The 22,385-nt window shown below is 42.7% G+C and overlaps 1 protein-coding gene across 3 annotated transcripts in view; it reads right to left on the bottom strand.

Annotated features, from left to right (window-relative positions):
• ADAMTS20 (ADAM metallopeptidase with thrombospondin type 1 motif 20) overlaps positions 1–22,385 on the bottom strand; it is a 1,386,529-nt gene that overhangs the window by 763,793 nt on the left and 600,351 nt on the right. For all 3 annotated transcript variants that reach the window (XM_085653052.1, XM_085653051.1, XM_085653053.1), the window contains 3 exons: positions 18,669–18,814; positions 6,406–6,587; positions 6,174–6,310 (listed from right to left, as the gene is read on the bottom strand). In XM_085653052.1, coding sequence (XP_085509178.1) covers positions 6,174–6,310; positions 6,406–6,587; positions 18,669–18,814 — 465 coding nt within the window. The remainder of the gene's footprint in view (positions 1–6,173; positions 6,311–6,405; positions 6,588–18,668; positions 18,815–22,385) is intronic.

Raw genomic sequence — 22,385 nt, 5'->3', positions numbered from 1 at the left:
ATTGCCCAGCTGAGAGAGATCATGGCATGGTCTATGACCTGCCCCTGCGAACTACTTTTCCCTAAGGCCACATAGGCCACCCCAGTAGGATTCCCACCATTGGGTGGTTTCTTTGGACAGACAGCGTCCCCCTGCTTCTGTACTAGTTGGGAACACTCAAAGCAGCTTGATTGGAATTGGAGTGCCCAGAGCCTCCCTCTTTCTCAGAAGGAACATGGGAACCCTTTCCTTTCTCCTTGCCCTTAGACCTGTGTGGGTCTTTCCTGATGTTCCTCTCACTGTTGGGGGGAACCTGAACCACTCTTCTTGGGGTCACTCCCAGGTACCTTTCTGGACACTCTGGTGCTGACCCATACATCCGCCTCCTCAGCAAGCTTCCTGGGGTTATTAAGCATACTAAAAACGGGGTGTTGGTGCAGCTCTGGAAAATAAATATCAAGCATTTGCTCATTCAAAATCAAGTTATACAGCCCCTAAACCTTGATGCCTTTCCCCCAGTCCTTCAGTGCTTTGCTAGCACAATCAAAGAATTCAACCCATGATTGCGATGAGATCTTGTGGCTGGCCCTGATCAGTCGCCTAAAATTTACAAGGGTTAGTCCAAACTTGCTGACTAAGATGGCCTTCATTGCAGTGTAGCAGGTTTGTTTTCTCCACATCCAGTGTCAAGAGTGTATCCTTCCCCACTGTGGGCATGTACCTCCATAAACTACCACACCAGCACTCCTCTGGGACCTTATGCACTCTTAAAGCAAATTCTTAGGCTGCAAACCACTTGTCTATGTCATCCCCCACCACATATCTGCCACCAAATCGTTGGGTATCCAGACTCTTACTTTAGTAGTAGACACTGCAGGTATGCTGCCCACATTACTGCTGCTGGACCCCACTTGCAGGGCTACTGTCTAGTCAGGGTAAGCTAGCTACACAATAAAAGCTAACCTGTGCTCACCCTCTGGCTGCTTGGCACAGAGCAGTCAGGCATATCTAAAGAGGCAATGTATAAAGTATTTGTGCAATACACACACACACACACACAGTAACACAATGGGAAACACCACAAGAAGACTCCACACCAGGCAAGAACAATAGACAATAATATTATGAATACAGCAAGATCAAAACAACAAAAATCCAATAAGTAGAACTGGAGGTTTCTGGTCGTGCTTGACTGGGGTAAATCTTTTGGCACTACTTGGCAAGACGAGACTCACTGATGGGAGACTCTAGGTGCAATTGCAGGGTTGTAGGAAGTGTTTGATGTCCCTGAGTCTTCTAGAACACGGGGGCAAGTCAGCATGCCCTTGAAGTCACTCTGGGTTTAACTGAGATGGGTCCAGTCCATTTTCTCAGCAGGACAGAGGGTAGTAGGCAGCAGGGCAGCAGAGCAGAAAAGCAGCTCTTCCAGAGCAGCAGTCCAGCACAGTGACGGTCTTTGTAGCAGCACACTATTCCTTCCCCTTGGTATAGTTTGCCACAGGTCCAGTAGTGTCTAGTACTTATACCCAGTTGTGGTGACTTCAAATAAGGGTCTTTGAAGTGCACAGAGGTATTTTCTCCAAGACTTTGCTCCAGACTAGAGTAGGTGATAATCAGCCCTTTGTGGGGACAGGGCACTGCCTAGTCAGGTGTAAGTGCCAGGCCCTCCCTCCCTTCCTGCCCAGGAAGACCCATCAGAATGCTGATGAGTACTGAGACACACCTCACCTTCCTGTCTTTGTGGCTGTCTAGAAGTAATACACAAAGTGTAGCTGTCACCCTCCCCAGATGTGTATTGGAGTCAATCTGCAGGCACACAGCTGTAAGAGCAGAGAAATACCCACTTTCTAAAAGTGGCCTTTCTAAAATAGTAATGTCAAATCCAACTTGCAGTGTATATGATTTGTCATTATAATTCCAAAGATATAAAACACGGTACAGCTACTCCTTTCTAATCAGGAATTACCGCTTAAAAGTGTATTGAGGAATTCTCAATGCTAACCTATGAGAGCAGTAGACCTCATAGTAGTGCAAAACAAATGTAGGAGATTTCACTACCAGGACATGCAAAATTTAACAGTACATGTCCTACCTTTTACTTATGAAGCACACTGCCCTTGGCTACCTAGGGCCTACCTTAAGGATGACATGTAATAAAATGGGAGTTTAAGGCTTGGCAAAGGATTTTAAATGCCAAGTCGAAGAGGCAGTAAAGCTGCATAGACAGGCTCAGCAGGGGCAGGCCTGAGACAGGTTAAAGGGTTACGTGTGTGAATGGCACAATCAGTGCTGCAGGCCTACTAGTAGCAATTGATTTACAGGCACTGTGTATATGGTATACCACTATACATGGAACTTACAAGTAAATTAAATATGCCAATAGTGTATCCACTAATATATTAATGAGTTTAGGGGAGAAGCACATGCACGTTAGCACGGGTCAGCAGTAGTAAAGTGCTTAGAGTTCGACGCCAAAAAGAGGAGGAAGTCAAAAGTTTGGGGTGACTCTTCAGAGAGGGTCAATTTCCAACATGTTTGTTTAGCTTAAGCGTAGATCCTCTTAATCACAAATCTCTGTGTGTTATTTCTGGACCTTTATATCCTCAGAACCCAGGCCAAATCACAGTCCATAGCTGCCACTAAAAAGCATTTGGACAAATACATTAAAAAACTCTTCCAAACGTACTTTACTGGTGGAGCTAACATTTTGATCCAAGTGCCGCACCTTTACTCTATAGGTGGTTGGATTGTCAATATACGTTTGGACCTTCCTCACAAATTTCACAAATCCTATAATTAGAGTCAAGGAGCTTTCCGTATTTAAAGTTATTGCTTTCACATGACATTTTATGCATATCCTATTAGAAATGCATATCCCTGTACATGAAAAGGTGAATACTTCTGCCAGCTATGTGTCTGAAAAATCTGTAATCAACATTCTCAGTACTAGCAAATAGTGTGAAAAAACAATTAAAAAAAAACAATTGATGAACGGAATAATGAGCAATGCAAACATTCACCCCAGTCACAAGGATCTGGGTTTAATCTGTCGTTCTTTTGTTAACCATGCCAACCCAGTTTGAACCCAGCCATGTGCAAATCAGTCTTGACCCTGTTCCTAATGGAAACAGTCCAGCCTGAACTGCAAAGCCAGGTCCTCCCTGGACAAAAAACATGCATCCTGGGACCGTTTCTGGCACATCATACCTCATCAGCCTGGTTAGCTTGAATCCAGTGGTGCAGTGAGCACGGGGCCCATGTCTGGGCATACCCTTCCCACTTCAGGGCGATAAAACCAAAAGGAACAATTGATGGACAGAATGCTGAACAATGCAAACATTCACACCCAGTCACAAGGATCTGGTTTTAATCCATCGTTCTTTTGCTCACCGCTCCACCTCAGTTTGGACCCAGCCATGTGCAAATCAGTCTTAACCCTGTTCCTCATGGGAAGAGTCCAGACCGAACTGCCAGGCCTGGACCAGAAACAAGCATCCTCTGACCCGTTTCGGGGTATCACCCCTAATCAATCAGGCTAGCTTGAATCCAGTGGCACAGTGAGCATGGGGCTAACGTCTGGGCATACCCTTTCCACTTAGGGCAACATAGCAAAAAGAACAGATGATGGAAGGAATGCTGAACAATGCAAACATTCAACCTCAGTCACAAGGATCTGGGTTCAATCTATCAATTTTTTGCTTACCACGCCACACCAGTTAGGACACAGCCATATGCAACTCAGTCTTGTCCTTGCTCCTCATGGAAACAGTCCAGCCCGAACTGCCAGGGCAGGTTCTGCACAGACCAGAAACAAGCATCCTGGGCCCAGTTTCGGGATATCACCCCTCATCAGCCAGCCAATCTTGAATCCAGGGGCACAGTGAGCATGGGACCCACGTCTGGGCATACCATCCCCACTTAGAGATGCAAAAGGCTTGGCAGTTCGGGCTGGACTGTTCCCATGAAGAACAGAGTTAAGATGGATTTGCGTATGGCTGCGTCCAAACTGGGGTGGCGTGGTGAGCAAAGAACAATGTATTAAACCTAGATCTTTATGACAGGGGTGAATGTTTGCATTGTTCAGCATTCCGTCCATCATTTGTTCCTTTTGCCTTTGTCACCCTAAGTGGGAAGGGTATGCTCATACGTGGGTCCCGTGCTCACTGCGGCACTGGATTCAAGCTAGCCTGCCTCATGAGGGGTGATGCCATGAAACCCGTCCCAGGTTGCTCGATTCCGGTCCCGGGAGGATCTAGCTTGGCAGTTCGGGCTGGACTGTTCCTATGAGGAACAGGGTCAAGACTGATTTGCATATGACTGGGTCCAAACTGGGGTGGTGTGGTGAGCAAAAGAAGGATGGATAAACTCTGGATCTTTGTGACTGGGGATGAATGTTTGCAGTGTTCTGCATTGCGTCCATTATTTTACTTTGGCAAACAATACTGTCTTGCAGAATCTATACAGGATTGCTCCTGGTGGATTAGTCTTACTGCCTGCAGGTTAGTCTGGAATAGAGTCTGTGCAAACCTTTTAAAAAAATTGTTTGGGTACAGCAGCAGAGAGATCCAAAAGCCCTCTGCTGCTAGAGCACGATGATTTGCAAGCTGCACACAGATAAATCATATTTAATGAAAAACAGATTAAGGTCATCAGGTTTTACGCTACTAGCACTACACACTCAAGAGAAACTGATTGTCTTGCTTGGGTTCACACCTTCACCACAGAAACAACCCTAGCGTCACTCTCATTGTCTAGAGTGTCAGATGGAATCCGTCGTTGAAATAAGTCCTGTCGTTATCTGATACCAGCTCAACTAGAATCATTTATTTCTCTCCTTGAAATCTCACCTAAAGTCTTCATGGATGCAAATTCTTTCTTGGTACTGACATGTTTTATTTGGACAAGGAGAATACGGTCTCTCCCATTCCACGATTTTGACCAGGCCCTGCTCATGTGTTTCAGAATAATATCAGCATTTTCCTCTCATTGACACTGAATACTTCATCCTCAATCAAGTCATTTTTGGCAATGAGTTTGAAGATTATGGATAAGGTGGTGACTCCAGTCTTGGCTGCTGGCTGTTCTGTGATTTTAATAAATATCAGCTATGTTGTCCCTTCTCACAATTCATCCAAGTAAACATTTTGAACCGCCTACATTGTAACACTTCCTGCCCTGGCCGCCACTGGTGTCTGTTCCTCTTCCTGTTGACATTTACTTCAAAACACTAGCTAATGTGACCCTTCCTATTGTTTGCTCTGATTGTATCTTCCTTTACCAGAGTTTTAATTTGTTTCTCTCAACTATGGTGCCTCCTTTGATATTTTTTAAGTAATGTGGCTGCTGCCAGGTGTAGACCAGCGGGGCCACTTCCACAAAGGGAGTTTTATTGGCGGATTCCAAAGGTAGTTTATTTCTATAGTTCCCTCATTTTGCATTAGATCATTTCAGAAAATGAGCTGATGGCTGTGGCATCCACGTATTGGCAATGCCCCAGCATGCATCTTTGGCAGCACTAATTCGCAAGCAAACACGATAGGATGGACAATGCTGAAAGTAAAATTATACCATGGAGCGTTTTGGCTGGGTGGTAGTCCGCCAGGTCAGTGGAGGCCTGGTCTTTGCTCTTCTGTTGGAGGACTGCCCACCACATTTACAGCTTCCCACCTACCTGATCAGCTTCTCTATGACCCCTGTGAGTCTGGTGGTGCAGGGGATGCCCTGATGTCAGGGCTGATTGATGATTGTGCTCCATGCGTTTATATTTGCTTTGCACTTTGGTAGTTTGTGAAAGAAAATACAGTGGACCTTCACGCACGCTATAGCCATGGTTTGTCTTCCTCCTTACGTCCGCCATGCCTCGCAGTCGCAGCATGGAAATGAGTGATTGGGACAAGACAGGCCCAGTGGCAGCTGTCAGGTCCCATTGAAACACTTTGTCGCCCTCATCTAAATGGAGCAGAGAAGCCACAAGGCTGGCAGATGGGCATAGATCATTTTTGGGGGAATACTCCACATCAGCAACAATCTAAATAAGGACCCAAGTTAAAACAATTTACATATTTTCAATCAATTCTCAATATTTGCAACACTTATGGTTCGACCTTGATCCCATTTTAACATACAAGACTCTCTTAAACAAGTTGATGAAGTATGATATTGCTGTTTTTAGTTTTAAGTGAAGATGTACATACCCTGCATAGGCCTTGGACACACAGATCATTGGTTTCAGGTCCACAGGGAGTTCCATCAATAACCCGGTCCTTCAGCTGGTAGTAGGCGGTGGTCCCAGCCACCTGGCAGAAGAGCTTGCAGCGGTCCTTCATGAGAACTGGAGGAGCAAGACAGCAGGTGCGCATGCGTGAGCGGCTTTCAGAAGCAAACACCCTTCAGAGAGACGGGTCAGCAAACAAGTCTGGTACTTACTGCCACTGTATTTAGGAACCCAGCGCGCGCTTGGGGGAAGTCCGTTGATGTTGAAGTGCTTTCCGTCGAAACGAGAGCACTGCTCCTCTCGAAAGTCTTTGCTGTTTTTTGGACACGAGCCAGTGTTACAGGATCGGAATTTCATCCTGCGCCCCACGCAGTACTTCCCTCCATTTCGTGGCCTATTCAAATGTAAAAATATTATATGCATAAGAATGTTGCATTATCTTCAACATTAGCTACATATACTAAACCGTGAAGACTTCAGCTTAGCAGATTTAGAGACCGTGAAGACATTCTTATTTTGAAATCTATTCTTTTAGTTTCCTGCTTTTACATTGACTTCGTGTTCCCAGTGAAATGTGATGTTCTTTAACTTGGTTTACCTGTAAAATTAGATTGCACTGATGAGCAGGCTTGTACAGCCACATATTCGATGGCCGTGTAAGTATGATGCCATTCGAGGGGACGCGCCTCTTCTTTTAGAGTTTATGAACTGTGGGATGTGTCACAGCCTCAGCTTCGCCAGGGCCCATGACCCAACTGACCACAACACTGAATTTGTTTCTGGTGTGTACACGCACATTATTTCCATCATCAAACTCTCACAAAATACTAAAAAACAGTTTTCCTGGTTTAATCCTCAGTCTACAGGCTCTACTACAGCTGCTTCCTCTCTCCAGTTTCAATAGAGTGAGACCCCCATGCTCTGGTTCTGGCTCGGAACTGTACCTTCCAGCAACTGCCTGCAGACATATTTTACTTTTTGTGATCCATTATATAAAAGCGCATCTCCAACAGGGGAAAACCAAGCCTCATTCTCAGCAAAGTGAGTCAAACTAGAAAACCCCTCATCCACCCAACACCTCTCAGTCTAATTCTAAATTACGAACCACAAATGAACTACAGCCTGGTTGTTCACTAAAAGAGTAGTCGTGACTGGCCTTTCTTATTCTCTACCACCATACACGAGGAGCAGCTGCATAACTGACAAGCCCACCTCATCACACACAGCTTCAAGCCCACCATTAAACCCTGGCCAACAACTCTACAGAACATAATATTTACTGATACACATAAGCCATTTACCCTAACGGTCATTTCCAGATTCACTGTGTCAAGGCTGTACTTTGAAGTAACTGATTGTTTTTGCCTAATTTTGTAGCAAGGGCATGAATTTCAGTGTAGCTCCCACGTGGTAACATTAACTGTCACGAGGCCTTTTCAATGTTCAATAAATAAGGCCATTTACAAAAGGCAGTCTGGTTTCTAGACAAATACGCAATGTTAAAAAAAACATCAATAGCGCAGAAAGCACATGGTACTCATTCTGTATCTGGCCTTCCCCTTCATAAGTCAGTGTAGGATGTTATTCCATTTACCAATCAAAGCACAGCTTTAAGACTGTGCTGTTACTTGATGGTGATGAAAGCATGCTGATCATTGCAGGGTTGCATGACTTATATGGTATAAACCAAAATCTCCTCATTCCCTATCTGGGATGGTAGGGCTGATGCTGAAGTGGTTCAATAGTTTTTTGGACTTCCTTGTTCAGATAGGTGCCACAGTAAACACTTCCTTTGATACAATATGCTGTTCTGCACTTCTACGTCCATTTAACAGGAAACAACAATGTACTTGTTTGCTTTGGAAGAGCAGATGGGTGACATTTACTCACATTTGAAAAGACCCAAGTTAAAACACTAGTACAGTGTGTTAGATTTCTATTAAGTGATTGACACATCATTAAATCATGTATCTTATATGTATGTATGTGAATGTATTTTAAATGATTTTCAGGAAGAAACAAAAGGTATTGGTTAATGCTAGACCTAAATCATTGGGATGTATTTGAAGGTCTAGGTCCACTCTCTCCCCACAGCTCCGCCATGCCGTCTCTTGCCTCCAGACTCCAACCTCCTCCTTGGGAGGTTCGAGGCTGCTGCCCATTCCTGCCCCTGCTGCCAACTCCAACTGGGACCAGACTCCCTGCAACCACCGTAACCTTTCTCAGCCGTTTTTTATTTCTTCTTAATTATTCCCTGTTGTGCCACTGTTATGGTGCCCATCTGTGTCTTGCTCTAATTCCATCACTGTTTATTTTCTCGTGCCTGCCTGTTCCTTTATCCTTTCAACACTGCCGCCCCTGCGGCCCCTCCCCCTGGAATTCCACTCAGGAACCCCCCCCCCCCTACTCCTAAACTGAGAGAAATCCTAATTTTAAGACTTTCGATATTCGCAGAAGGCATTTAGGATTCCTAAAGTTAGGAGTCCTAACTTTACTACTCCTAAACTGAGAAAAATCCTAACTTTAAGACTTTCGGTATTCACAGAAGGCATTTAGGAGTCCTAAAGTTAGGAGTCCTAACTTTACTACTCCTAAACTTTGAAAAATCCTAACTTTAAGACTTTCGGTATTCACAGAATGCATTTAGGAGTCCTAAAGTTAGGAGTCCTAACTTTACTACTCCTAAACTGAGAAAAATCCTAACTTTAAGACTTTTGGCATTCACAGAAGGCCTTTAGGAGTCCTAAAGTTAGGAGTCCTAACTTTACTACTCCTAAACTGAGAAAAATCCTAACTTTAAGACTTTCGGTATTCACAGAAGGCATTTAGGAGTCCTAAAGTTAGGACTCCTGACTTCTGTGAATACCGAAATGAGTAAGTGCCTTCTGTGAATACCAAAGTGAATAAGTGCCTTCTGTGAATACCAAAATGGTAGTAAGTTTAGGATTTTGTCTTAAGTTAGTTCTGTGAATCGGGCCCTGAGTCTTTCGCTTTTGAATTTTGTTGATCCTTTTGTTCTTTATTCCTTACATACAACAGCCAACGCGATTCACCCATACGGGCTTCTTCAGGGCTGCAAATAACACAAAGAAAATATCAAGAAAACCACATTGTTTAAAAAAGACACATTTTGACGACAATAATTACATAGACCTTTAACAACAAAACATGTGTCTAGTTCCATTTTATTATACAAAAAACAGAATACAAGATAAGACAATATGACCAAGGCAACACCCAAGGTGTATGAACGAAACATTGAGTCAGTTATTTCTTTTATATATACTGCTAGAGTAGCTTGGTTCTTGTGTTCACCATATTTATATACAGAAAGACATCACAACAAAGAACCTAGTATTGACCATTTCTTGATTTGAGGTGGCTTAACCTGTATGTTTACAAAGATATGTTTATGATACACGAAAAGTGCCCTCTCTAGTCTCATCCTTTGGGAAATAGACAATACTAGGTTCTTTTTTGTGATGTCTTTCTGTATATAAATATGGTGAACACAAGAACCAAGTTACTCCAGCAGTATATATAAAAGAAATGTCTTTATCTAAATAACTGACGCAATGTTCGGTTCATACACCTTGGGTGTCATACTGTCTTATCTTGTATTTTGTTTTTTGTATAATAAGATTGAACTAGACACATGTTTTGTTGTTTAAGGTCTATGTAAATATTGTCGTCAAAATGTGTCTTTTTTAAACAATGTGGTTTTCTTTGTGTGTTATTTGCAGCCCTGAAGAAGCCCGTATGGGTGAAACGCGTTGGCTGTTGTATGTAAAGAATAAAGAATAAAAGGATCAACAAAATTCAAAAGCAAAAGACTAAATATTTCGGTAATCATTTTGTGCATTATTTGTGGGATCTGTACCCTATGAATTTATGCTCTTGTGTTAATGCCACTCCCACTTTTCTGTATTGTTATGTTGTATTTGAAACCATAACTGGTGACTGGTTTCGGGAGGTGGGCATTGTCTGTTGGATATAATATAGAATAACACGTGTAGTCTGTGCAGCAAGATACACCCTGCCGTCGTTCGCTGTATGAAGTAAACTCCTACTACCCATCGCTACAACACCACCAGCCTCCTCACACTCATCTCTGGAAGACATAGAGAACGCCAACATGCCTCACCGAACATGACCTACGGACAGTTCTCCTGACTCCACTGCCACCAGACCCTCACTGCCACCCCGGCCTCCAAAGCCACCGACGCCAGCACTTGCGACACCCTAAAATCCCCTCAATGTAAGCTATATACACAAACACGCCATGGAAATCTGGAGCCTACTTGACTCTCTCTCGCCTGACATCGCCTTTGTCACAGAGACCTGGACCAACGCATCCTCCACCCCGTCAACCGCACCGCCATCCCAGACGGATACAAGATCCAGAGGAAAGACTGCCCCAACCACCCAGGAGGGGGCCTCGCCATCGCCCACAAGAGCACCCTCCATCTTACCACCTCCAGCTAAACCTTCCCCTCTGTCGAACACCTGCACTTCCAGATCCAGACCACCCCCAAAGCCATACTCCGAGGAACACTCATCTACAGACCCCCCGGCCCCCGAACACCCTTCACCACCACCATCACCGACTTCATCGCACCCCACGCCATTGCCTCAACAAACTACAACTCCATACTCATTGGAGACCTGTAGTTCCACCTCGACAAACCCAGCGACCACAACTCTACCATCCTTCGTGACAACCTTACCAGCATCGGACTTAAACAACTTGCCAACACACCGACCCACAGAGCAGGACACATCCTCGACCCCATCTTCGCTGCAGGAAACAGCGTCAAATTCAGTCACATAACGCAGCCGTCATGGACCAACCACCACTGCGTACACTTTGCCATCAACAAACCCAAGGCACCCAAATCAGCCCCACACCCACCACGAAGGAACTGGAGCAAGGTTACCGACGAGCAACTTAACTCCACCCTCACCCGAGACAACCACACCTGGGCACACAACGCAAACAACGCAGCCAGAGAACTCCACACCTGGATCTCCAACTGCGCAGACGAGCTTGCCCCGCTAGGCAACCCCGACAGACAACGCCCCTGGCTCAGCTGATATGGAGCGGGCGGAACTGGCCTGTCACAGGAACATGGGGAGGAGTGGTGGGCACTCTCTTAAGTGTGCATGACTGTTTTGCCAGTCTCCTTGGACCGGCCAAACAGTCATGCGCACTTTGCATGTTCTCCACCGGCTGTATTGCACAGCCTGGGTGGTGAACATGCACAGTCTCCCAGTTCCTGTCTGAGCAGTGAACCACGGTGCCCAGATCAATCACAACGCTGCTGTAACACAGCATCGTGATTGGCTAGGAGACTCTGGGAGCCTGTGTGCTTCCTGGTTCCTGCTCCTGGAGTCGACAGAAGAGCCGAAGAGGACCGAGAGGTGGTCGCCAGCCTGCAGGCAAGTGTTTAAAAAAAAAAATGTTTTACCCCCCTCCATCCCTCTCCTTGACCCCGCCACCCCTGTTAAGTAGAGGCCGCCACTGGACGATATGTGTGTCCATATGGAAGTAACTTATGAAATATGCTTTTCTTGCACTGCGTACGATAGCCATGGACATACTGAAAACATGTCATACGTAAGGGGTGAAAGGAAGAGGACAATTAAAGAAAAAAAAAGTGCAGCATGTAAATCTCAGAAAATGCATAGGTGTAGAAGTTGGACGAAGAACAAATAAATTTGTTGATGTTTGAACTCATAGTAGGAAAACAGGAAAACTATATTAACAACCCAATTTTCCACAAGGATCTCCCCTTCATTTCTTCCTCTTAGAAAGTAGTTGAAGATAAAAATGTTTTAAAGAAAACTACATCATTATGCAGTAGATACTTCATCCCTCTCCACAGAGACATTTTAAGGCATGGGCAAAGTGGGCAATTGCCCAGGGCTCCCTACTTTCAAGGGCGTCCTTAGTAAAGTGAGTGGGACCGTCAAAATCCCTGTCATACTTACGTTGCTCATTAATAACAGATTCCTTTTCTAATGTGACAGCTGAACATGCTTAACAGAAAATTATGGCCCCGTTTACTAAGGATTTACATCAGGGCAAAGTGACACAAAGTGCAAAAACTCTTGCAAAGGTATTTGCATTCCAGTGCAAAAATAATTTTGCACTGTAGAGGTGCCCTTTTCTCAGCGCTTGTAGCAACTTGTGCTGATTTGCATCAAGGGAGCATTGCTTGGGAGTTATTTGGATGGATGAATGCAAGCACCAATAGTTTATTAAGCCAGACTGGACTTTTCATCAAAAAGTAATGTCTTTTTCAAGCAGGTGCAGACGTGGAGAATTGTTTTAATTTCTTCAAACGTTTCACACATTACAAGTGCCCTGCACTGTATAGTACATAGATAATGTGTGAAATGTTGAGGCATAAGGTTATGTAATGGAAACGTATGCTTCCAATACAATGCAATCCCATGCTAGACAGCACACACACCATTGCACCATGGAGCAAAGGTTGTACATGATGCCAGGCAACTTGTTTGTAAAGCAATGTAGGAGTAGTGATTAGCAGAAGGTCATTTTACTGAATCTGGCTCTGCATTGCTTTTTCACCCTTGAGCAACTCAATCAGCTTCTCAGGGGCCGATTCCGATCTCGCTCGGAAGGCTCCGAACGTGATCTGACCGTAAAAGCATGAACAGTACGCGTGTTTTCCGTCCAACTCGTACAGCTGTACGAACAAGCAAATACGATGCGAGCAACGTGGAATTCGCCGACCGAATCGTTTCCGGGTCTGAACCGCTCCGTACGTCTCGTCCGTAAGCAAACCGTGCCATGCATTGGAAGCGATTTACGACCAAGCCAGTACGATGCACGATTCGGACAGCTGGATCGAGTCGGAGCCTCTGAAACGTAAACGCTCTGGGAAGCGGTCTGTGGGGGTCCGCGCTGGACCCCCTTCACCCGTAGCCTTACGAGTCGATCACATGGGGAGACCCAAGGGATCCCCTACACATGCATGTATGGTGCGGGTGGCACAGACGCGTCCCCAGTACAGGGGGTGCCTTTGTGCGCAATGTAGGGAGTCTATGTACGCGTCATACAACAGGCTCCTATTGACTTCAATGGGTCTCCGAACGATCCGTGTCCGTCAGCGCTTGTTCGCATCGTACTCGGGCGCTCGGAGCCCTGGAGCACGAGTCGGTTGGAAAACCCTCCGAATCCGAGTAGGACGGAGCCTTTTCCCAGGGAGATCGGAATCGGACCCTTCATGTGTATGTCTTGCCTACTCATCCTTAACCCTCATGCTCTTCACACTTTCAGGCAGTTGGTGGCTAGTAAATTGATACATACTTTTTTCAATACTTTGTCTCCTTACTTCACCTGCTCTACCTCACCCCTTCAGCTTAACCACTCGATCTCTACTCCTCCATGTACTTTCCCCAAGATCCTCAAGATCTCAGCTCTCTCTAGCACACCTTTGTCTACATTATCTCACTCTCAATGTACTGATATACCTGGCTCAACTTAATTTGTCTCTGCCACTCTCCTGGCCTTGACCTTCTCTCTATCAATCTCTATGCCTATACCCATATAGATCACCCTGGATCTCTCTCTTCAATTCTCTCTCTTCTTCGTCCCCCTCTCCGTACCTCATAGCACTCTTTCCATCTGACCTCCATGTATCTGGCCTCCATCTATTTCACTTCACATCTCTAGCTTTACCTTACCTCTCTATCTCTTTTACTGTCTGTACTACCTTCTCTCTCTCTCTGTACCGACTCCCAGGCCTTTCTCTACCTCTTCACTCTTCTTCAACTCTCTATCTCATTTCTCCCTGTATCTGACATCTCCCTCACTATCTCACCTCTCTACACCCTACCACACTATTTCCCACGCCTACCTTCTCAAGTTCCCTCACGATTAGTTCTTTACTTCACCACTCCACCTCCTCTTTCTCTCAATCCATCTCTGTCTCCTATTCCTTCACCTCTCTAAATGACTTTGACCTTTCTGGATGTCTCCATTTCTCTGCCTACCCCCTTTGTCTCTATCATCATCTACTCTTTTTCTCACGCTCCATCTCTTTCTCTCTCTCACAAATACATATTTCTCTCTGGACAACCTCTGCCATTTCAACTTACCTACCTCTTCAACTATCCATAACCTCTTTGTTTACAGATATCTATACATCACCACCTCTTCCTCTTTTTCTATCTTACAACTTGTTACCTTTCTATAAACCTCATCTCTCTCTCTATTCCATGTGTGTCTCTCAACTACCACTTTTTGCTCTACACATTTCCAGCATTTCTCTTGATTTCTTTCTCCCTTCCCCACTTCTGCTGGCGCGTTTTTCTATACCACTTCTCATTTTGCTCTATACATTGCATCTCTTTGTTTTACCTCAAGTCTCTTTGTCTTTGCCCACCTCTCACTGCAGTTACCTCTCTTTAATTCACCATCTCTATTTACATCATGCTCTTTCTACCATTCCTTATCTTTCTATCTGGCTACCTTACCTTTCTTTATTTACTTTACTTATCTTCCTATATCTTTCTACGTCACCTCTACCTCCATACACTACTCACTCAACTTCATGTCTCTTTATTCTTTTAATGTCTCTGGTCATCTCATGTACCATGCCTCATTTCCCAATCCATTTCTATTTCCTTTCCTTAGCAACGCCCTGAGTAACTGTCTAGCTACAAAAGCACACACATATAAAGAGAAGAGGGATATGGCAGTGACAAAGACACTGGGAAAAACCTATTCAAATTTGACCAACTTGATAGTGAAAATCCTCTGATAACTGCCTTCATATTTTTGTGATTATAAATATTCGGCAACTATAACCACAATTTCAATCACTGTGTGCATATGTCTTACCTTAATATATTTATTTATTTAATTTAAATCATGTAGAAGACACAGAGCGTAAACACAAAATACAGTCAGCAAAATGAAAAATATAGTAGCATCAGAACAGCTAATTCATTAAGGCACTAATAACACATGATAAGCAATCTATGAAACTTATTTTGAAAAGCTATGTCATCCCCCTCTTCCCAATAATGCTAAATTTTTCTGAATCATTTTAAGAATCTTTTTTTTTTTTCCCATGGAAAATTTCACGTACATTGTTCTAGTGTAGGAATTATGTCAGACTTCCAATTTGCTAATAATAATGACCTTACTACGAGGGTAGAAATAAAAAAGATTGGATGTGGTCCTAGGGATACATAGGTGTCCTGAGTCATAATACCATAAAGCCCTAAGTGTGTCAGCCAATACTTTATATTTCAGTTTTGTGCTAATTTCTGAGAAAATCTGCTGCTAAAATTGTTTTTTTTTGTACAAGTATATATTTTGTGAAGCCAATCTGGTTCCCCTGTGGGCACCCAAAACATGCTGATGACGCCCCGGAATGTATTTTATTAATCACTTTGGTGTATAGATAGAGCAGCCATTTACAAAAAAAAATACTATCCTCCTATAATTGGCAGAATAAGCCTTAGAGCTCAGACCGTTATAAACGTTTGATTGGGATAGATCTTACAGCCTTTTAAAGAAGCGGTTTTATTCAGAAAACTGGGAAGTAGCTTATGCCTAATGCTTAGGTATAAAATGTTATACCAATTTCCTACACCACTTAATCCTCATAGAAAATAAACCGTACTAATCTCCTCAGCTAATGAATTAATGTCAGTATTATAGCCTGCACAGAAATGCTTAACTTGTGTGAAACTAAGCAGAAAAAAGAAGGTCACTGTTAGATTATTCCTAAATGAATTCAGCCATTTAATAAATTCATTATTTTGTAAAAATCTTTCAACCACCAAAATCCCAAATTGGAACAAAATGGTTTGGTACCTAGATGTAGTCTGAAGGAGTACAATCTATCAATTTCAGATGAGGGTGAAGCCGAGGTACTATATACTTATCCCCAATTCTTTTTAATCAGTCCATTACGATCTGAGGTGTCTTATACCTACACATCTTGGGTAGTCTGGGGATTTTCAAAAAAGCAAATAGGGAGCACTATTCAAAGCATTATTGGTATTCTCATACCCCTCTATTCAGAGACCGTCAAAAGTTGGCTTGATAGCATTATTATGGCAACAATATCTTTAGATCAGAAAGCTATTATGACCTCTCAAGTAATTGTGACCGAAGTGCAGATATATTGTCTTGTTTTTAGATGGTCAATACACCAAGGATCAGCCAATACTAAATCTTGTTTTCTTTAAAGAAGTATCTTCCTAGATTTAGGTTTATGCTGATGTTTATCAATACTAGATAAATCTAAGGCAATATTTGGCAGTAAATTGAAATCGCTCTCTAACACTATAGAGCCAGGCGTTTCTTTTGCAATACTGTATATAGTTTCTAAAACTGAGGTGGAATCCTCTATAGGACCATAGTAGCTCTCAAAATTTATCAATCTTTTGAATCATAATTTTCACCCAAATCCATCTGGTGTCTTGGATCACTTATTCAGCCTGTGATGAAGCAAAAAACATATGCTGAATGTAGCCTGCTGTAGATAAGGGAGAGTGTTTGCGTTTCCTGAAATAACATTATCCTCGCTCTTAATGATCTAAACCAAGCAAAAAATCGCCCAAAATGTAATCCTATTATTTAAACCATTGGCATTGCATGATATCATTCTCAATGATCTAGGAGCCATATCTTACAATTAAAAGAAAAGATTTTGAGGAAATTACTGGTTATTACGAAATCTATAAATTCTGCTACACTTTTTTTGATACCCTCTGAAAAACTCTCCTCCCCTTCCTTCCCATCCTGCCCAGCCCATCCCTGGTATCCCTCCTCCCCCCTGAGAGTCACACCTGCCCCAGACTCTGAGCAGGAGTCTGCTCAAAGGCTCTCTCTCCCCCCTGCCCCTGTCTGGGTGCCCTGGATTTGCACCCATAACTGCTCTACACGGGACCTGTCGCCGCCGCTTGTAATACCATAATTACCCATCCTAATGAAATTTATAATAGAGAACATCCCCAAAAAAGGAGAAGATAAAATAAAATGAAAGGGATATGAAAAAAGGGAGAAGAAGTAAAAAAAAGGGTCTCAGAAAGGAAACATTTCAATCCTATAAATGCTGTAATGCCATTGCTTTTAGAATGTGATCTTAAAAGTTCTTAAAAATTCCTTTTGTCTTTCCGCTTCGGAATAATGGACTGGAGAAGTTCATTGGCCTGTTCCACTGAGGTGAAGATACGAAAATGTAGCACAAACAGTACTTTAAGTTTGGTTTGCTGAGCCAGATCGGCCTGTATTCCCTGCTGTTTGAAGGAAACACTTAAAGGTTTCAAGTCTTGTGACAACGTACTGTGGCCACTGATAAATAGCGAAAACTATTAAATGCAAAGTTAGCTGATGTATGGAAACCTTTACTTTGGACAGCTTCGGAAAGGATCTTCTCTTTCAACCGATAGTCCTCAAAATGAACCACATACCTGGCGGTTGTCTTACTTTAATATTAGTCCAATAAACAACACACAAGTCACGCTTATTAATAGGAATACCAAGTTGGTCAGATACTAAATTTCACATAACATGTTGTTACAAGGAAAAAAAACTAGATCCAGACTCAAAAAGAAGTTTGTAGTCACGGGGATATTAAGTGATTTGCCCAGAAACACAGGATGTTGAGCGTCGTTGCTGAGACTCGAACCCAGTTCCCCAGATTTGAGGTTGGCTGCCCTAGCCGTTAGGCTACATCTTCTCCCCAGTTTAAGCTAATGGCTGTTTTTGCTCCCCCCCTGTTTCTGAAGGTTTATCAAATAATTAGATCTTGTATTACAAGAGCTTGTATGAACTGAAAATAGGTAATAATTTCACAAGTGCTCCAAAAATAGCCCCCAACCCAAATATATGTTGTTTTTAATATATAAATGAGGTACTATATACTATGAAGGTTGCATCCTTACCTCACTTATTTGAGATGACTACATTCTTCTACTATTTTGAAGAGTAAAAATGACAGGTGTAAAAATTCAAATTGAATCTACTGAGGTCTCCATGTGACAATGCGTCCGAACAAAGCATAGTACACTGTATTCTTTTTCGTAAATATTAACAAACTGCGAAGAAGCACTTGATTTTACCCATTTTGTGAAAGCATAATTTTAGATAATATAAACCAGCTACAATATTCCTTCAACAACTCTCCACATAAGAAATCTGCTTAGCCATATCAACTTTTATATGGTAATCTGTTGAGTTATGTAAGAAAAAAGCAACCAGCTGATGATAATATTTTACTCAAATATTCATGGAGACATTTGATCTCAATTGTGTATTGTTTTTACAATGTAATAGTTCATATTTTTAACTTCTAAGCATGTTGTGTATATAAAAGTTTTATTTTGGGTTTTATAAATCTTTGCTAATGTATTATGAAATGTATTTTGAATTGTACTTTTATGGTTTTATCGTGAAATAGAATAAAGCTGCTTTAAGTAGCCATACCGAGGTTGATTGCAATCTCTGGTCGTAGTTTTGATGCCTCCGCCACATGTTCTTGTGCATGAACTGTAAGATCCCCACGATCCCCATTGTCCATCCACTTGTCGTGTTTCCATTGCTTTGTCTACACAAAGTCCATGATGGCAATGCTAGCAAATGAAAAAATACAAATATGATAAAAATAATGTTACAATAAAATACAAAAGGCTATTAAGATTAGCATTGGTGTTTAATGGTCTAGGTCGGTGGTTCTTAGCCTGTGGTCTGAGGACTCTTGGGGGTCCACGAGGCCTAGTCAGTGGGTCTGCAACTGTGTTACCAAATTAAATAATATTAAAATTAAAAAATACAATTAATAAAGTATATACAAGTAAAAAGCAAAATTGAAAATGTGAAAACTATTTCTATATTTGATTGAGAATTAGATACAAACAAATTCTATACTTAAGCATTTGTTTGGTGTATACTTGTTTTTGTATTTTTTTTGTATTGTTTAGAAGTTCAAATTATAAAAATTACTCAGCCCTGGGGTCTCTAGCTTCAAATATGACTCAATGAGGGTCCCCGGATTCCAATAATGATTAAATGTGGGTCCACAGAAGTCGGAATGTTAAGAACCACTGGGTTGTTAGTTCATCACAGACATATATGCAGCCATGTTCAAAGAGTAGGCTCATGTGAAATGCTGTGAATTGATGGCAAATAAAATTAACAAGCTAAATGAATTACTCTTTGTTGAAACCAAAACATAGTCACATAAATACCGTTAAACATTCTATTACTTTTAACGTCATTTCCTTCTCACCACTCTTTTAAATGCAAGTCATCTTGGTAAATAAACAATGTACAGCATTATTATCAAAATTGCCGAAACTTGCAAATAATTAAATCATGAAGAAAAAGTTCCTTGCTGATCCCAGAGAACCTTTGTAATACTGTGTGCGATACAGAGTGCGAGTTGCCGTGATGTAATGTCTCCATACCCCATCACATCAGCAGGAAGACACATACTCCAGGATTGCAATGCAAGTAAATAGTTTATTAGGCAAAAACAAGACAACACCCACCGCGCTTCAGACCAGCAGCCATGATCACATGTCTCAAAATAATGTTATGCGTACAAACTACAGCTGGTGAAGCAGAAACAACTGCAACAGCATACTGCGATACACCAATGGCACAAGGTAGATGAGCGATCCAGAGCCTCCCTCTCTGCCGATGACAATATACTAAATTCACTACAAAACAGGGAGACAAGAGTAAGATCAATGAAGGGGGCCCTCCCTTCTACTCTTTGATTTACAAAAACAAAAAGAAGGCCCGTTCATTCTGAAGTGAGAACCCTCCACAGAATAGGGAAAAAACCCTTTGGTGTTCTTGTAAAACCCTCACCCACCATGGTATCCCCTTGGTGGCATGCTCAATCATTGGGTTTTCCCGTTCCCCAGCGGAACATGGAATGCTGCGACCTGCGAGATTCGCAGGAGCACTGAGCGGTATATTATAATGATGGAAGTTAACAGGAGTGGGATCTTGCGTAAAAAGTTAAAAATACCTGCCTGGTAGGTTAGTAAATACTTTAATTTGTCTATTTGAATTTAGTTGGGATGGTGACTCATACTCAAATATTTTTATCTGGCAGAGCACATCAATAATGTATCTACAAGAAAGCTGGGCTTGTGATTCTTTTGTGTTTGGCATCCATTATATATTTGCTACATTTTAATCTGAATTGCTTTGATACTTCTAAATATTTAACATACTTTCCTTAAGTTAAGCTGTGCCATAGGTACCAGGCATTGAGCCCAAATTACAGCTTGTGTGTTGAACCTGATAGGATTTTGGACTTATCACTTCCCAACTAAAAAACACATTTCTTACATTTCTGTTCAGTGGTGGAATCCAGAACTTGTGTTTAGAAACTGCCACTCAGTGTCAAAGGTCAAAATGACAAGTCTCTCTACACAAATGCCAGCATGAAAAATATTTATGATTTTTAAGGTCTTGATTGGTTCATTATTGATTTTTTTCCAAATCCATTTTTCGGTTCAGTTTCTCGCAGCTTAACATTTGTGACATGGAGATCAATTTTTCTACCCTGGAGAGCCTCAGCATTACTTACTTACTTATGCCTACTACCCCTCCTGGGGCCATCAACCAGGACTCTCCAACCATCTCTGTCCTCAGCTTTTCTTTCAATCTGTCTCCAGGTGTAACCCATTTCCTTGTAGTCAGCCTCGAGGACTCGATGCCAGGTGTTTCTTGGCCTTCCTCTTTTCCGTTTACTGAGAGGGTTCCAGGTGACAGCTTGACTGGTGATGTTTGATGCAGGCTTGAGGAGGGTGTGACCTAACCAGCTCCAGCATCTTTTCATGGTTTCTTCACGAGCAGGAAGTTGGTAAGGCTGCTGCCATAGGTTGTTGTTGCTGATGGAGTTTGGCCTGCTGACTTGGAGGCTTTTCCTCAGACAGGTGTTGATGAAGGTCTGAACTTTCTTGGTGGTGGTCACTATTGTCCTCCAAGTTTCTTCTCCATAGAGAATGGCCTCAGCATTGGAGAACAGTAAACCACAACCAGCAGAAGGGGCAGACGTTGACCATGGATTCAAGGAAGGTTGATTTTCACACTCCGCTCCTGGCCTGAGAAGAGGTTCGTCAGGTACAGACCACCTTCATGGAGATTTAGTAAGCCTTAGAAGATAATGAGGAAGGAACAACCTGTTTCAAGGAGACATTTTGTTTGCACCCTCTGGGGCTGGGAGTGATGTGGGTTCAAACAGTCGGGCCCTTCATTGGTGACAATTGGCCAGCTAGAATACAACAACAAGCAGACAGAGAGGAATTTAAAGGCCAAGTTGCCTTCTATAACCCTGGAGAAGAAGTCGGTATTAGAGTAGAAGGAACTGGGCTTACAGGAAACATAGACCAGAATGTGACTTGAGCAGTCCAAAGGAGATGGTGGCAGCAGAGGGGAAGTTTCTACAGGGGAGTCAAAACCACCATGTCCTCACAAGATGTGATTCCTAATTATGATTTGGAGGATAACCTAGGCAAATAGTTTTCTTTTTCAATGAGAGGGCAAGGTAGGCAAAGAACACTGGAGTGCATTGCCATGAGGGTTAATGCCTACACAGGGACGTGATGCATTCCTAACTCTAAATCAGGAGGGAGCAAAACTTGAAGGATGGATGGGTGCACATGTTTGGTCCAACTCTAAATACTATCACAAGATGTTCACAAACACACACAAAGATCACAACAGGCTTGCATATGTTTGTAGACATATCTTTGAAAGCACAGAAGGGCTGTGTGAGAGGCAGTGAGAACTATTTTACATTGTCTATCAAAATTGGTAATGAGTAACTGTTTTCTCAGAGTTACCCTAGCATCGAGTGGACTGCAAACTGACTGATTCTAGAACGCTTGGAATGGCAGCCAACATAAGGGTGTACAAGCAATCCCAAGGGTGTGCTCCAAGAAGGGGGCAGGCCCGCAACAACAAACGGAAAAGAGTAATATGACTCCAAAAGAGTACTTCTTAGGGCACAAAACGTTTGACAATGGGAAACAGTCCCAAATCCCTTCTGGGAAGCAGGAAGGTGGAACCCCAGGTTAAAGAAGCCCTTTGAGAAGGGCCATGTGTCTTGACTGTATGCAGTCAGTGCACAAGAGGGGAGATTCCTCATCTCCATGAAAGTAGGTATTTAAAAGTATGCCCTCT

Source organism: Triturus cristatus, chromosome 4_1 (genome assembly GCF_964204655.1).
Source record: "Triturus cristatus chromosome 4_1, aTriCri1.1, whole genome shotgun sequence".
Taxonomy (NCBI): Eukaryota; Metazoa; Chordata; class Amphibia; order Caudata; family Salamandridae; genus Triturus; species Triturus cristatus.
This window is presented reverse-complemented; position numbering and strand designations above follow the sequence as displayed.